General features: G+C 39.4%; 2 protein-coding genes across 2 annotated transcripts in view; both read right to left on the bottom strand.

Moving 5' to 3' along the window:
* Positions 1–240: 240 nt before the first annotated feature.
* Positions 241–11697, bottom strand: ppm1aa (protein phosphatase, Mg2+/Mn2+ dependent, 1Aa). The gene is made up of 6 exons (XM_037694907.1): positions 11277–11697; positions 8279–9132; positions 8061–8178; positions 4963–5068; positions 4755–4812; positions 241–411 (listed from the first exon to the last, which is right to left on the bottom strand). The coding sequence occupies exons 2-6, from the start codon at positions 9113–9115 to the stop codon at positions 382–384; spliced, it is 1149 nt and encodes a 382-aa protein (XP_037550835.1). The 5' UTR covers positions 9116–9132; positions 11277–11697; the 3' UTR covers positions 241–381.
* Positions 11698–16210: 4513 nt separating this feature from the next.
* pcnx4 (pecanex 4) overlaps positions 16211–17135 on the bottom strand; it is a 26744-nt gene continuing 25819 nt past the window's right edge. Inside the window, exon 10 of the mRNA XM_037695347.1 lies at positions 16211–16283. Within this exon, the coding sequence (XP_037551275.1) occupies positions 16211–16283 (73 nt within the window). The remainder of the gene's footprint in view (positions 16284–17135) is intronic.

Consider the following 17135-nt stretch of genomic DNA (forward strand, 5'->3'; position numbering starts at 1 on the left):
AATTACAGCAACAAAAATATACTATTTAAGCGGATTATTTAACAAAAAGAAAACAACTTTGCGGACTCACTTGATGAGGATTACTTTAGAGAAGAATATTAAGGAGGGTGAACAAAAAAGGGAGACAAGACGGTGGGGATCCTGAACTCCAGAGTGGACTGGTGCTGCACTATTCCAGGTTTGTGTGCATGCAACTCTTCCTCCTCCTCCTCCTCCTCCTCCTCCTCCTCCTCCTCCTCCTCCTCCTCCTCCCATGAATTCCCTTCTTAGAAACCAAAAGCTCAGAGTGACGGAGAAGCAGACTGCTGAGCTGAGCTGCTGTGGGTCTTGAGAGGATGGTGGTTTGTAAACTCTATGCTGTGTTAGTGGTAGGAGGTTGTGTTACCACATGTCGTCTGTGGATGCAGAGTCCTTGATAAAAAAAAAAGAAGAGGAAGGAAAAACCCTTCAGACTAGGTCTATAAACGCACCGAACAAAAGCTGCACAGGTTCAGTACGTCTGACATAAAACTAAAGCAAATAAATAAAAAAAATAAAACACCTTTCAAGAACGAATGAATCATACCACTTCCCTTCCGGCATCCAAATAAATACTACAGAATATCTATGAAATCTATAAAAAATTCATTTATCAGATGTATCCTTTTCAAGTAGCAAACGTTCAATACATATAGCAAAACTGACAAATTGTTTTTTTTGTTCAGCCTGCTCTAGCCACTTTTTAATCCACTTTAATTACTTATGATTGTTGATAATAACCAAATCCCCTACCTTCATTTATATTAGTCATTAAGGAATATATATATATATATTTTTTTTTTTTGGTACGTAATCTCAAAAGATGATAATTGTTTCATAGAAGTAATGGTGCAGAATTACAGTAGTCCCTTGTTTATTGCGGGGGCTCCGTACCCTGAAGACCCACGATAAGTGAAAATCTGCAAAGTAGGAGTACAAGTAGCAAGTAGTAGTTTATTTTATTATTTATATATATTTATATATATTTATATAATAAGGCATTTTAAATCCTTCCCACACTCTTGCAATTTGCTAATTAATGTTTCTAAACTTTAAACTCTCTAAAAGAACATATGTCATGATTTAAGCTCCCTGCCTCATCTGCTCTTCACCACCTGCAAGCACTCTTGGCCACGCCCACTTCTCTGGTCTGCACGTTGAACAGCTGATCAGTTGCAGCAGGAAGTTTATCCTGCAGTTTGGGCTGCACAAAGCTGCAGGAGGTGCTAAATAATTTAAAATTATTTTAAATAAAAATCCCATGCTGATCGTGTGGCTCATCCATCAATCAGTCAATTGTGTGTCATGTCCAATCTTATTTTGAAAAACCACGATAGAGCAGTCCGTGATAAATGAACCACGAAGTAGCGAGGGACTACTTTATACAGAAAGCCAACCAGTTTGAGATCTGTAAATGCTTCCTAGTAACAGATCTTTTGGCCATCTAATTTTTTTTTTTTTTAAATAAAATTCAGGTTTGATTAAAACTTTCATTCTGCTGATTACAAAGTTGAAGAACTACGTTGGCAGCTCATGGTCCTTTTTTAATTAAAGATATTGAGTTATTTTAGTGTGCATGGGGAAAGAATCATCTGTTAACAACATACAGTAGTTTTAATGCCGTTCTGAACCTTTACTTTGGACCTTAACATTTGTGTTCCTTGTTTTTAATTTTTTTTATTCATCATTTAGTAAAATTCAATTTACTGTAAGAATACTTTGGTTACAAAAAAATATATAAATTTTTTGTGTTTCTTTCAAATCCCTAGTACTGGTATGTCAGTTTAAAAACCACTGCCCTTAGATTTTTATTTTTTATTTTTCCACCAAAACAAACCTGCTGATTGTGTTTTTTTGTGCGAAGATGTCAGGAGAGATTTGTTAAACAGCAGATAAACGCCTGAGGGGTGACATAATAAAAGCTGCCAGAGATTGTTTCAATCTAGGTCTCTGCGTACTCAAAATTTCATTATTGTGATTGGACTTGTTCAGAAAAATTCACTACTATTGTCCTCTCTTTGTTGTCAACCAAAAGTTGAACTCAAAGAAAAACTTTAACAGGTTAGCTCTGATTATTTAGCGTCCAGACATCCATTTTCCTCAGACAGTGCAATACCACAGAAAGGTTATAGATTACAGATGAAGAACCATTAAGAGGTTCAATGAGGATCTACAGCCACCGACTTCTAAACAGACGTTTGTGACTGTGTCTGACATCTTTTCTTAAAGAGATTAAGTACGTAGTGAGTGTTAAGAAATACTTACATAAAACTGTACATTTTCTGTTGATATTTTATCACAGGCAACAACATTTTCTCAAAAGTTAATACTTTTTTGTCTAATAGATTACCATCTGATGCTCCATGATAAATGCTGGAATTACATCCAGAGCCTGATGAATTTAAAACGACGTCTACATCACTATAAAGCTTTATGTGACTGAGCAGGTTTGATCACAGACGTAAACACACGCCACAACACGAGAGATTTTCTGTCCAACAAAGAACCCAGACCAGATTAACAAGTTACACTACGGCAATAAGATTCAGGAAAAGCAACACAACAGAAGGAAAATATTTTTTTTAGTAGTCACCAATAATATTTAGAAAACTAAATAAAGCTAAATAAAACAAATCGAGTATAAAGGTATGAACTATCAAGCACAGTTATGACAAATTTGATCTTTGAGGCAACTTTCATTTGCATCAACAGCTACAAAAATGCTATCACTTAAAATACTATTTCTTAAAGCAGAAAAAAATAAAAATGTAAGAAAGCTTTGCCTAATTATCCACAACAAAAATAAAACAAGCTACTGTACTTCAAAAAGGGCATAAATATTAAAAATGGCCAGCTTAGACGTTTACTTTCAAGTACTGAGCTAGATGTAATGAAAACATAAAATGATCTAAATTAAAGTAGAACAAAAACAAAGAAATAGTTGTCGCATCAGGACAAACTTCTTGATTTTCAACAAACATAATAGAAGACAAAAAAGGCACAAAATCAGCTGAACAGACAAAAAATGTTTGTATGGCAGCTGACATAATTGATGGTGTAAAGAAATTGATTATATCCACAAAGAGGTATGAAGAAAACCGACTCTGAACAAAATCGTTTTCCCAACAAAAAAATAAAATAAAATGAACGACAGGTCTACATAACAAAGCCTGTTGTACAATAGACTGTACAGATTTAACGGGTAACAACGTTAAAAAAGAAGAAAGTCAAATGAATAGCTGCATTCCACAGACAAATGGAATCTGGTGTTGTTAACTTTGTAATCTGCAAAGTGTCTTAGAATAATAAATAAAATTAATTAAATTGGCTTCTAAGATAGGAAAATACAAAAAAAACTTATGTCTGCACCTGGGCACTTTTAAAACTAAATACAATGCGTCCATTTACTCAATCTAGACTGTATTGATTTGACTTCCAGAACTAAAGTACTAGAGGAGATATATTAGTTTTTTGACGAGGACTGTGTCCTTTAAATCACACATAAATCTAGGAAAACAGCAACTGACTATGTGCAAGAACCACAGGAAAGCCTCGGCATGCAAAGATGCAGCAGCCACTCTTGATCCAGAGAAAAGCACAAGTTTTTGTCCACGTGCTAAAATACAGAACTGTTGCTGGAAATCAGGAGCAACCTTCAAACTGTTTGTGGAGGATTAAAGACATCTCACTAGGGAAGAGAAAGGAAATAAACACCTACATGCTGAGGAGATTGAAAGCTGACTGGATGCTCAGAAAGTGAATGCAAGGTGTCCAAAATGAAGCAAAAGCTTAGCTCAACTAAAATTCACTCTGCACATACTACATCTCCAATAACACCGATTTCTCTCACCGGGGTCCAAATCTGACACTTGCCAGGCTATGTAGGTTAAAAGTGAGGGTGAACAGAAGTTATGCATTTATCACTGTACTGTCCTAAGACTGAAGCCATTTCTGCAAGCTGATGTCACAACAAACTACTACAACATAAATAACAATGGAGGTCCTTTTGTCACCACAAAACAACAGTTTATCCACTGTGAAAACAACAATAGGGCCCTTAAAGTCATGGTATACGAGTTCTCAGCCATTGATTTTATTTTACCAATACAGTATAAAATGTATACTAATTATGATAAATAGACTTCCAGACTCGCCAAAGAACCTAATGCCATGTCTGTACTTAAAAGTTTCATAAACAAGTGTGAAAATAATAGTTTTTAAAAGTCAGAGTTAACCGATGTCCCATTAAGTTGTGTTAGTCTGTTCACAAACCTCTGATTAGCCATGTACTTTTTAAATCTGTTTGTAAAGGGGCATTTTTACTCAGACAAACATGACAATTAAAACTTTGTTGCTTATTTAATCTAGAGTGAAAACTAATTTAAATTGCAGAATCAGATAGTCTTTTTAGCACAAAAACAATTATGCATTTAACCTCATCAAAATTTAATCAAGTAATAGAGATATTGTTCTAGTATTTACTAGTTAAGGCAACCAACTGTGCATTTTTGTTGATAGAGTGAAAAGACTTTGGAGGGATCTTTTTGTTGTTGTAGAGTCAAACTATAATCACCCAATATAGCCTCAATTTGCAAAAAATAAACTATTTTCTTTGTTCTAATTCTACATGCAAATGCATGCATAAGATTAATTTATTTTTGCTGGTCACACATCAAAACTGTGCATACTCCAAATAAAGCACACAAAAACATCTAAGAAACTGTCCCAATACTTACAGTGTCATCACTTCGGTATGGGTTAAGTTTGTTGTACACCGCCTCAATAACACTTCGTCTGAGTACAGGAACAAGTGAAAAAAAACATAAAAAATTACTTTTGTAAAAAAAAAACATTAAGTATTACCATAGTAAAGGCAGCAATAAACAAAGGAAACACTTCCAAATGTCAAGAATGAAATTTATTCTAACTTCAAGAATTACTTACTTGCTTGCCAGTTCTCCACCTGGAGGAAGGTTTGGGATGCTCTCGGATGCTAATATCCGCATAATATGAACCAAATCTGGGACACCTTCCTGCTTCTTGATTATCTCTGTTAGAAAAAAAACATTGGATTAATCTAGAATGTTTTAAAATAATTTACCTGCAAGAATGGTTTTGCATTAGCATGTAAAAAACGCATGGACATCTCTGGGAAAGATTTAATCTTGAACAGATTGAATTTAGTGGACCTGCAGCTCATTTTTGTTGGTTCTGATATTCAGGCAGAACAGCGGCGTGGCAGAATCAGACACTACAATAAGAACAGGGTCCCCAGCATTTTATGAAAATTAAATTCCCAGAGTTTTCCTTGATTGTTCTCCGAGTAAACCCAGAAATTCCACGAGATGTTTCAGTCACTACATAGATTCATTCAACCTTTAGACAGGTAAATCCCATTGAGCCTCGAGGACTCATTTACAAGAGAGACCTGATTTCAACAAAGAGTGATGACAACAATGGACAACAGCGACAACAACAGACAGCAATAAACAGAGAGAGATGACTGTAAGAATACTCCAGTCAGTACGTGCATACAGTCGTTCCTTTAATAATTAAGTATATTGTATAACATCAGAAATGAAAAAGACACCATAGCCAATCAGTAAGGATACATGTACTATGTACACCGTAGAAGCAGAACATAGAATCAATTATACTAGAATACTGGCATTAATATATGTACACAAAATTTGATTAAAAAAAAAATAATAATCAAAGATCAGCTTTTGATTAATGTTCAAATTTCCTGTGTGTTCCTAGAATTTTGATGTTTTGTTTTTTCTCAAATTACTTGCGTTTTCCCTGTCTAGAAATTATTTCCAGAGTCACTGGGAATCCTGAAGATAGGCTGCTGGTTTGAGTCCTTTTGTCTATAAAGCACTGGTCTAACACTTTCTACTTGGGTATAATGGCACGCAAAGCAAAGTTCTTCAAGAACTTTAAATTCAGGGTTGTGGTTTGTCAGGACTTTGAAACAGATAAAAAATGTTAGCAGCACACTAATAACATTTGTTTAAGAACTTAGAAACTCAAATGTGCCTTTTTGGCTCTTGAATAAATGGTCAAATTTAAGAGACCTAAATACTGACAATAAGAAAAGAAATTGCCTTAAACTTGAAATTTGAATTCAATCTCAAAGTTTAAATTTGCCAACTCGTGTGCTACTTGTAATTTTTTTTTTCAATTAGTACAAGGGGTGGCTCGATACCAGTTTTATCAGACCAAGTACGTCAGTTTGGGTACTTGCCAATACTGAGTACTGATACAGAGTACTAAAATTTCACAATGATTTTAGAAATATTTATTTTATTAAGAACAAAGGGACAAAAAAATAATGTCCATAGTTTCCAGATATTTAAACTGATGATAAGACAGCAGATTTTTCACAATACGTATTTTCCGCCGTACTTGTTGCACCGCCCCAGTGTTTCCCCTATCATTATACAAGCGGGGCGCCCCGCCACATCAACAGAACCGAGCGTCCCGTCTACCGAACCCCACCCCCCACCCACCTGTCTGCACTGATGTAACGCTAAACTAGCAGCTCGCAATGCAGGTGCACTAGCTAAAAAGCTAAAGGCAGCCTCTTCCTTCATGCTGAACCCTCACGCTGAACGCACCCGCCACTCGAAAATTGTCGGTACAAACAACGCACGGCTCAGATGTGCGTCTGTCTCAAAATGTCAGCTGCATTTCAAAAGCCAATATGTGAAAACATGAATGGCATAGGGATGAGTCGCTGTGCATTTCTTCAAAATTTAACAAAATAACCACCTAAAAACATTAATTTGTTTGCTTGACTTTATAGTAAAGGTGTCTCAGTTGAACTTTTACTTAATAAATGCACTTCGATGGTCAAGCTGCATTTTACCGGGGCGGCGCAGCAAAATGGAGCTGATTTGATGGTTGCTCCAGGCAGACGACGGTGGCAGGCTAAGGCAAGTCGACCGTGTCATTAATAGCCACTTTTACGCATTACATGATACAAAGGCATGCCATATTACTCGACTGCCATCTAGTGGCTGAAAATGTTAGTGTTCAATATTTTCAGTCAGAATGAATGAAAACAGTCATATCTCAGCCAAAAATTGGTTTAAAAATATGGGAAAAAATCCATAAATACGTTACTTCGGCATATAAGTCGCAGGGCAGGCAAATTATGCAAAAACTGCAACTTTTAGGGCGAAAAATACAGTATGTTGTACTCATTGGTGGTGTCCCGATACAGATACTGGGAACAGCATTGGGCCCGATAACAGCCTCAAGTACTCATACTTGTATATTCATAAAAATATCCTGATACCACTTTTACGCTTGGCGACATCATTCCCTCTTCCACTTTGCAATTAACACATCTTGTGAAAAAGTTCTAGTGTAACCTCAAGGTTGTTGAGGTGGACTGGAGGTCCAAGAGTACAAAACACTTCTTTAAAAAAAGTTTAAAAGTTTTTGATTGTTAGCATAAAACAGTCGACTGATGTGGCATAAATGCATTTAAAGGTTTACACAGTTTTAGTTTATTTTATTTATAACTAAAAGTTACATGGATTAGAGCTTGTTAGACTATTTTTATAATGATAATGTTGGCGTAAAAAGTAAATATGAAGTCATATTTGGCTCGATGGATCGTTTCACACAGCAATTATGACTGAAAATACTTGAGCAGGAAAATCGCTTAGAGAAATGGTTTTAAAATGTAAAAAAAAAAATAGGTTATATTTAAGAATAAACCCATCTGTGCTCAATTAAACATGTCCTGATGCATGCTCAATAATCCAGGTAGAAAAATCCAAAAAAAGTTCAATCTGGTCCTCTGGACATTAAAAAAAATAAAAATAAAAACTTTGCTTTGTTTTTTTTTTTTTTTGAATGTCCAGAGGACCAGATTGAACTTTTTTGGATCAATTAAATATGGTAAATTTTAAAACACTTATATTTCCAAACTTGCTCCCCAAGTCTAAATATTACTCAATTAAAAAAAATATACAAAACAGTGATTTTACAAAGATGTTCTTCTATATGTATATTTTTCTATTTCTTACCTTCTACTTTGCCCTCAAGATAACTATCCAGCTCAGCCTCCCTTTTCACTGCTTCTGGAGAAACCTTTGGAGCCCCAGGAAAGCAAATTAGCACAACACTCATATTGTCACGGCTTCCCTGTGGAAAATCAAAGAACAAACAATTACAGCAATGTAAATAACTTTAACAACTACCAGTGTACTTGCATATCAGAACAAGTTTTGAGAGACTGTCCTACCTTGTATAAGCAGGTGTCGACAATTTCATTGCTGACTTTTTCAAGATCCTCTGTAACCTCTAGCCTTGACCTCACAAAGTCACAGAGTTCCTCATTGGCCATGACATCCCAGATGCCGTCACAAGCTAGTATTATGAATTCATCTTCCCCGTCGCATCTTTCTATTGCATACACTTCAGGCTCTGGAGAAACAAGTTGCTCTGTTGGGCCTTTTCCGTGCACACACTTGTAGTCGAAGTCTCCCAGAGCTCTTGAGACAGCTAGAGATCCATTAACTCGCTGGATCATAACTGAGCCACCTGCATTCTGGATTCTCTCCTTCTCAAGGGGGTTGTTAGGTTTGTGATCCTGTGTGAAGAAGTGCACAACTCCCCCTCTGCTGAGGAGACCCCGAGAGTCACCACAGTTGATAAAGTAGATATGGCTTGGAGAAATCATCACCCCTACTGCAGTGGAGCCGCTGCGGTCGACACCATGCTTCTTCTCAGAGATGGTTCGCATGTGTTCATCAATCTGCAAGAATCCTGTGCGGATTCCATTCTTCACGCTGTCTACATTGTTTTCTTCCTGTAGAGCACTCTGGAAGTCTGGGTTGCTAGTGATGTGTTCCAGGAGGTGCTCACAGCAGTACTTGGCCACCTGAGAGCCGGCATGCCCATCGTAAACAGCAAAAAATGACCAGAGCTCGAGACCACGAGGCAGGCCAATTACTGCTGTGTGTGCATCCTCCATTTCAACCCTCCAACCCTGCATGCTGCTCAGCCCATACCTCAGGTTGTTACCATCACCACGGGAATTGTATTTTTCCATCTTTGGTTTGTCCAGAAATGCTCCCATTGTGTCCTTTTAACAACCTGTAACACAAAATAAGAATAAAATTTGTGTTTCTAAGAAATAGCCCAACTTCAGTTCTGTCATCATGACATACAGGTACAAAATCTTAAATCTTCTGGTCAGAAAATTAAGAATATAGTGGATATTTGCAGTTTTGCCAGACATAAACCATCTTTAAACAATCTAACTCTGATAAAAGGTTAGCATATACCTGCAGCTAAATACAGTATTTTCGTAGTTATAAGAAAATGAACATCTGTGCTGCACAGGACATCTAGACTGTGATGTCAGATGACAACATTTGGAGCTTGTTTAAATATTGTGGTTAATCAGCACACCAAATAGAAAGGTGCCATTTTATACAGGCTGCAGGCTGGTATGTGCACAGTATCCAAATATCAAAATTTAGATTCTGGTTCACATGTTGACAGATTAAAGCACACATACACACCAGGTGTGTGTCACGTCACACGTGTCGGCTCCAGATTTGTAACTGTGATTTTTATTTATTTTTTTCTTGTTTTTCACATTTGGTGAATGTGTAAGGGAAACACTTTCCTCTAAAAAAATACATAAATTATTGCACTAATCTATCAGCAATAATATACCTTTTAATATAGAATTTAGTGTTTACCTGTTTGAATGATAAATTTATTGCAATTTCAGCAATTGCACGTCAATATATCAAGTTACAACCAGTTAATGTTCTGGTTTTCACTTTTCAAATTATACACAGGCATTGTTCTGTAAAAATACATTGGGACGCCCACTGTGCAGGCGGTAGCTGCAGCAGGTGCAAGAAAGTCAGCTTTCTGAAAACAGTCACAACGCAGCAGTACAGGAGCAACACACACAACAAATTGCTGGTGTGAAATAACATGGCGCGTGTACAAAACTTCCATATTGCTCGACTATCATGCAGCATCTCAGCAATTTACAAAGCAAACACAGCTGGTGTGAAGGGGGCGTATCTGCCTAAGAGGCCCAAAATTCCTAAATGAATGACACCCATGTAAAAGTTAAACACCTCTTAAAGAGTAAAACATTATACAACCCACATTCAATCAAAACAAACGTTTTATTAAATCAGGAAAAATAATATTGGTATTTATGTGTTACCAGTTTAGAGACAAGTGTAGTTTAAAAAAAACAAGTAATGCAATGTCTACCACAATATATGAGAAATACAGCAAATCATATTTTGTTAAAATGTACTTATTAAAAGGTTTTGTTCAGTAATGTGGAGTATTTTGTATTGATTTTTTCTCTGTAAACTGGTGCAGTTTTAGATAATTATTTTGATGGTAATATTCAACAATTAAGTCAAAATAAAAAAACAAACAAAAAAAATAAATAGATATGTTGTCAGTAAATGATTTACGAAAAACTAAAAACAACTAAAAAGTGAATCCTCAGATAAGCAAAAACAGAGAACTTAATGTGTCCACCTGTGCAAGAATAGATTGTGTAACTGGGTATTAACAGAAAAACACACTTAATCTTCCAACTGAGTATAAACAGATATCACGACTTCCACCCATTTGTGGCACAAGATAAGCATCTTGGAGCTGGGTTTAGACCTCTGCTCCAGTCTAAAAATAGTAAACCCGAGAACACATTATAGCTACTTATTAGGAACGTTACTTGGTGTTCAACGAATTGAAACCTCTAAGAATTAAATATGTATGTATTCAAGTTCTACATTCCGTTTACAGAGAAATAAAAAAATAAAGTGTCTACTTGAATTTTCATGCACCAAACCTCAGACCTTCGCGATTCTGAACACGTAATTAGACTAATATCAGAGGCGTAGAGCTACCTACATGACTAGTTTCTCGATTATCAGTAGAAAACACGAAAGTATTAGATCCTAGAGTTGTAAGCTAGGATGGGCCTGCGCTAACAGAACCGCTTAGATAGCTGGATTAAAGGCGAGTTAGATATGTACCACGTTCAAATTACATTTTTAAAAACTGCCTTTCCTCTTAGCGGGCCTTGACCCTTGTCTCTTTCTACTAACTTTGACAGGCCTTCTTCTTTACTATGTTGTGTTGAGGCGAGCAAAACCGTCGGCCCTGCTACCAACTATCTAATTTAGCAGAGGTAGCCAACTGCCCATTTGCCCCTTGTAAATGTTGTGTAAAAAAATTAATATTTTACTTACCAAATAACTAACACACCAGTTGACAGTTGCTCAATCTGCGACGGGGACCAAGTGTCCGCAGTTTACACCAGAAGGTGTACAACGACGAAATACAGGTGTGTGGTAGCTAAGCTAAGCTAGCTTGTGAGCTAGCGACGAACTGTCGTCACTCAAGACTCGGTGCATATAAATTGTATAAATGTGGAGGTCCCTCTTTGCGTCCTCCCGTGATGCATTACATTATTTCAGCTGGAGAGCTAGAGGATAATCTAATTTCTGGTGATTTGAGTGGGAAACTAAGCTTTGTGCGGACAAGCCAGGGGGAAAGCTGAAACGTCTGCCCCAGTCTCTCCACTTGACAGCTTGACAGCTAACGTTAGCTTCTGAAGAGCTACAGGCGCAGGACCCGGATGTTACAGGCTGCGTATATTCGAAAACATGACATCATTGCTGTAGTTGTAGCTGCGCGCGCTTTGGCAGGCATTATCAAAACGCACTTTTTTTTTTTTTTAAAGATACTCTATCAGTAATATATTTATTCATAGTCCAAAATAAAAATATTGTAAATAGTAAAATTAATATCAACAATAACAGCAACAATAACAACAAAAACAACAACAAAAATAATAATTATTATTATAGACAGTCAACTGACACAGCAGATCCAAAAAAGTTCAATCTGGTCCTCTGGACATTAAAAAAAAAACAACAAAAAAAAAACAAAGGTGACACAGCAGATGTTGAGGGGTCTTTCCATTCTGAATACAAATGGGGAAAATAAACATACTGACATTCAGATGTTGCAGTAAACATGCACAAACCACTTTTATTATAGTATAATACTAATTTAATTGAATATCCTGATGCATGCTTTAACTTAATTTAACTAATTTAATATATCCCAAAAAAAAGTTAAATCTGGTCCTCTGGACATAAAAAAAGCAAAAAAATATAGAAACGTTTCGTCTCTCATCCGAAAGACTTCCTCAGTCTGAGGTGCTGTTTTCAGCTCAGTCTCCCAAATATCACCGTCTCAGAGTGGATCAACCAGTTTGCTGCTGACAACCAAAACCAGCTGATCACATGCTCAAGAAGGACCATCAGCCTAACAATGGATCATTAGCACACTGATGGCTGTTTACTATTCACAGGGGGCTGAGTGATACTAGCAATAACTGCATTGTAAGAGGGGGACAGTTGAACCCGGAGGCCTCCACCTGTTTAATGATGGATGGTTTCTTTTCACAAAGATGGCCTCCTTTACTCCTCTCTCAAACCATCGTTCCGCTCAGTCCAGGATGTGCACATCTTCATCCCGGAAAGAGTGACCGCTGGCCTGGAGATGAGTGTAGACCGCATAATCCTGGCCTGATGTTGTTGATCTTCTGTGCTGGGCCATCCTTTTGGCCAGTGGCTGTTTAGTTTCCCCGATGTAAGACTGATCACAGCCCTCCTGACACTGAACAGCATACACAATATTACTCTGTTTGTGTTGGGGGACTGGATCTTTGGGATGAACCAGTCTTTGCCATAATGTTTTTTGGGGTTTAAAAGCCACTGGGACGTTATGTTTAGAAAATAAACGTCTCAGTTTCTCTGACACTCCCTCAACATATGGAATGACCACTGGTCTGGGTTCCTCCTTTTCACCTGCCTTTTCACCTGATGGCTGACTGGAGTTCTGTTTGGGTTTCTTCTCCGCTTTCATGAAGGCCCAGTTATGTTGCTCTTATTTTGAAATGTAACCGGAAGTTCTGTGTTCAGAGAGGCGGAAAAAGAAGTTATGGAGACGCCGCTAATGTCGAACCGAGACGCCGCCAGTGTTGAACCTGAGACGCCGCTAATGTCGAACCGGTTAACACAATAGGCATAATATGCCTGTGGTTAACACAGTCTGCCAATAACGGCTTGTTTTTAGACATAATGTGTATGTGATTACGGCATTTTATCATTCAGACTTTTTTTCTATCGTCCAGTCAGATGTGGCCGACCAGACACGCCTATTTTCTATTGTCCAATCAGATGGGTCCGTATAGATACGCCCATTTTCCTATAGTCCAATCAGATATGACCGCCCAGATACGCCTCCCGAATTTGCCTGCAGATATACCTACTTGCTCACATTGGTTATACTTCAGTGACGCAGTTAAACGCTTTGCTTTCTAAGAAATGGATTGGTGCATAACCTATGTCCTGTGGTATGTTGTACCATTTTATTTGCTCGTTCACTTCGTGTGTTTCATTTTTGTAGATGCAGATTTCACTCTGCTTCGGGCGAGTCTGATTGGAAACAAACCAGGTGAGTTTTAAAAGTGTGAGATACAGAAAAAAGTGTTTCTTTTCCATTTTGGAACATTAATTATAGAAACTTTCAAATGGAAGTCAAGCTCAATAATCTTTATTATTCCAAGGGGCAATTTGTTTCACAATCAGTAGATATACAAAACATGCAAACATGACCAGCCAATGTAACTAAAATAATTAGAACTGCTCATTAAGAAGCCTGATTGCTGTAGGGATAATTGCGTTTTTCAGTCTGTTAGCTCTGCATTTTTGTAACAGATAACTTGGGACAAAACTATGCTAAACTCACCTTGATTTAGGTGATCAGGATCAGTCTGGCCTTTTCACTGACCTAACCTTGTGAAGGTCAGTGAGGTTCCTAGGGATTTGCCCAACATTTTACTACACATCCTGACAATCCCCAAGAGTTTGCTTCTGTTTTTACATGTTATAAATTCAAAACAACCGATCAAATTTAAAGCAACTCGATAAAACATGAAAAAAATTATCATAAAAGTAGAAACAGAATTTAAACTAGAGCTTCCAATAAAAATACATTCTCTGATGAGCCTTCTTACAAAGTGAGTTCATTATGATGAATTTATGATGTGTTGTGCAAGGAAATTGTGAAAAAGTAACATTGATGACAGCTCGCAGCTGTTTTCAGACTAAAATAACAGTTTGGTGTAGTTGTAACCCATCTTTTAAAGGTAACATTTTGAATTGTGTAAGGTAAAATTTAAATGCGTTACAGCAGAATTAATATAGTTTTGTAACAAGTTAACGTAAGCAGCAGTTTGTTCTATTTCATCCCTACTGCCCGCCAGAGGCGGTGCTTAAAGCACTGAATGATCATTCTTGCACATGCGCAGGTCGAGAATTTATGCCAACATAGTCACGTGTGACACCCGGGACACCGGTGAGTCTATATAAGCATGTGACAATGGTAGGCCAGTCCCTTGTCATCTTCTCGCATGCAGGTGGTAAGAGGTTTACTTTTCTACTTGATGCTGGTAGCCTCGAGACTACGGTTGGAGTTGCGGGACTGTCTCGCCCTCCAGAGGCTGCGCAAGCTGGTATCCTCTAAACAATTGTATTTCAACTGGTAAGTTGTTTTGTTTCTGTTGACCTGGCGGTAGCGCGTTCGCTAGCCACGTTGGGTTTCCTTATGCCCCTTTTCCACCGTCACGGCGCGGGTCGGATATTTCCCGCTTCACGCGCGTTTGAGGTCTTTCCACTGTTCCTGTGACCGGCTCGCCTCGCTAAATTCTGGCCCGGCTTCTCAAGGGGTCCAAGCATGTCCTGGTGTGTTCCGACAATACTTCTGCAGTTTTTCATGTCAACCATTAAGGTGGAACATGGTCGCTGACATTGCTGCTACTAACCCGGGACCTCTTACTTTGGGCAGCCCCCCCTCTTTGCCAGCCTGAGGGCAGCCCATATTCCAGGAGTGCGGAATGGGCCGGCAGATTTTCTGTCTCAGGGACGCCCACCACCTGGGGAGTGGAGGCTACATCTGGAGGTGGTGAGGGTAATTTGGGAGAGGTATGGCAAGGCAGCTGTGGACCTGTTTGCATCTCAAGAAACGACACACTGCCCGCTTTGGTTTTCTCTGGCAGGCAGTGCCAGTCCCCTGGGTCAGGACACACTGGCACACGACTGGCCCAGGGTGCTGCTGTATGCTTTTCCGCCGCTTCCCCTGATAGGCCCAACACTCCGGAGAGTCCTTCAAGAGGGGCATCAAGTCCTCCTAGTGACTCCCCTCTGGCCTGGGAGAACTTGGTTTCCACTGCTGCACAGGCTCTGTTGCAGCTCTCCAATGCCTCTACCCCACAGGAAGGACCTCCTGTCACAGTTGGGGGGGTCAGCTCCTGCACTCTGACCCCAGTCGCCTCCGGCTTTGGGCTTGGCTACTACAGGGCCCGGCATTACTTTCTCAGATTATGACGGAGAGGTTGCACGAACAATGAATAATGCCAGGGCCCCTTCCACACGACTGTTGTACACACATAAGTGGAAGGTCTTCAGCAACTGGTGTCATGCCAGACACGAGGACCCCGTACACTGTCCTCTTTCTGTTATTCTTACTTTGCTTCAGGCGCTACTTTCTCAGGGCTGGTCTCCAACCACCCTGAAAGTTTATGTTGCTGCCATCTCTTGCTGGCATACGGTGGTGGGTGGGGAGACAGTAGGTCGTAACAAGGATGTGTCCTTGTTTCTGAGGGGCACCAGACGTCTGCATCCCCCCACACGCCTCGTCATGCCTGTGTGGGATCTCTCTCTGGTCCTTGCTGCCCTGCGGTCTGCTCCGTTTGAGCCCTTGATGGACGCGAGCCTTGAGTGCTTGTCTAAGAAGACCGCGTTTCTCCTGGCCATGACTTCGGCCAAACAAGTAGGTGAACTACATGCGCTATCTGTTCACAAGCACTGTTGCCGTTGGAACCCGGCTGGTTCGGGTGTTACACTCTGGCCTAACGTAACGTTCTTCCCTAAGGTGGCCCCATCTGCGACCCACTCTCTGCCTCTCCAGCTTGCTCGCTTCGATGTAGATGGTGCTGACGAGTCTCTGCCCTGTTCGGGCACTGGAAGCGTACATCAGATGGACAGCTTCTCTGCGGCTGTCTGATAATATGTTCATTTGCTATGCAGGGCCTCGCAAAGGGCAGGCCCTTTCAAAGCAGCGCCTTGCGCACTAGATTGTGGATGTGGTGGAACAGGTGTACACTCTGCAGGGCCGCCAGCCACCTGTAGGGGTACGATGCCATTCCACCAGGAGCGTTAGCGTGTTATGGGCCGCTATGAATGGGGTCACTCTGGAGGCGATATGTGCAGCAGCCTCCTGGTCATCCCCAAATACCTTTGCCAGTTTCTACAGGGTAAACCTGGCTGCCTTTCACCCGTTGGAAGGGATCCTATCACAGCATCCATCTCCGTCTCAGTAAGGTGGGCACACTTAACTTTTGTTTCTTCTTGTGGGTGTGATTCCTCAGGACTCTGTTGGCAATTGTCATTCAGTGCTTCAAGCACTGCCTCTGGCGGTCAGTAGGGATGAAATAGTACGAAAGTTACAGCTGTAACTACGGTTCTATGAATCCCGGATGACCGCCAGAGCGCTCGGTCCCTCGGAATCATCGCGTGTCGCAAGAAGATTAAGGGACTGGGCTACCGTTGTCACGTGCTTATATAGACTCACCGATGTCCCGGGTGTCACACGTGACTATGTTGGCATAAATTCTCGACCTGCGCATGCGCAAGAATGATCATTCAGTGCTTTAAGCACCGCCTCTGGCAGTCATCCGGGATTCATAGAACCATAGTTACAGCTGTAACTTTCGTTATTGTTCTATATTTTAATACAATAACTTTATAATGTTTCATTATAATGAAAATTGTTATGAATTGTTCACAAAGAAGTGTGGAAAAGTAAAAAGCATGAAAAAAGAAATCTGCTTTACAACCACAACTTCCACAAAATTGAGACATTTTGTAAAATATAAACATAAACCAGAATGCATTCATTCACAACTATACTGTAAATCCATATTTTATTCATAATGGAACATTGTAAACATATCAAATCAGGTCATTTTGAATTTG

The sequence above is a fragment of the Nematolebias whitei genome, chromosome 21 (genome assembly GCF_014905685.2).
Source record: "Nematolebias whitei isolate Nwh7 chromosome 21, NemWhi1, whole genome shotgun sequence".
In the NCBI taxonomy this organism is placed as follows: Eukaryota; Metazoa; Chordata; class Actinopteri; order Cyprinodontiformes; family Rivulidae; genus Nematolebias; species Nematolebias whitei.

Bases quoted from the DNA above. Each gene is read 5' to 3' on its own strand.
- ppm1aa (XM_037694907.1), bottom strand. From the start codon at position 9,115: ATGGGAGCATTTCTGGACAAACCAAAGATGGAAAAATACAATTCCCGT. The intron at 5,069-8,060 runs GTAAGAAATAGA...TTTTTCTAACAG, and splicing joins TCTTGAGGGCAAAGTAGAAG to AGATAATCAAGAAGCAGGAA. The intron at 4,813-4,962 runs GTAAGTAATTCT...TCCTGTACTCAG, and splicing joins GGTGGAGAACTGGCAAGCAA to ACGAAGTGTTATTGAGGCGG.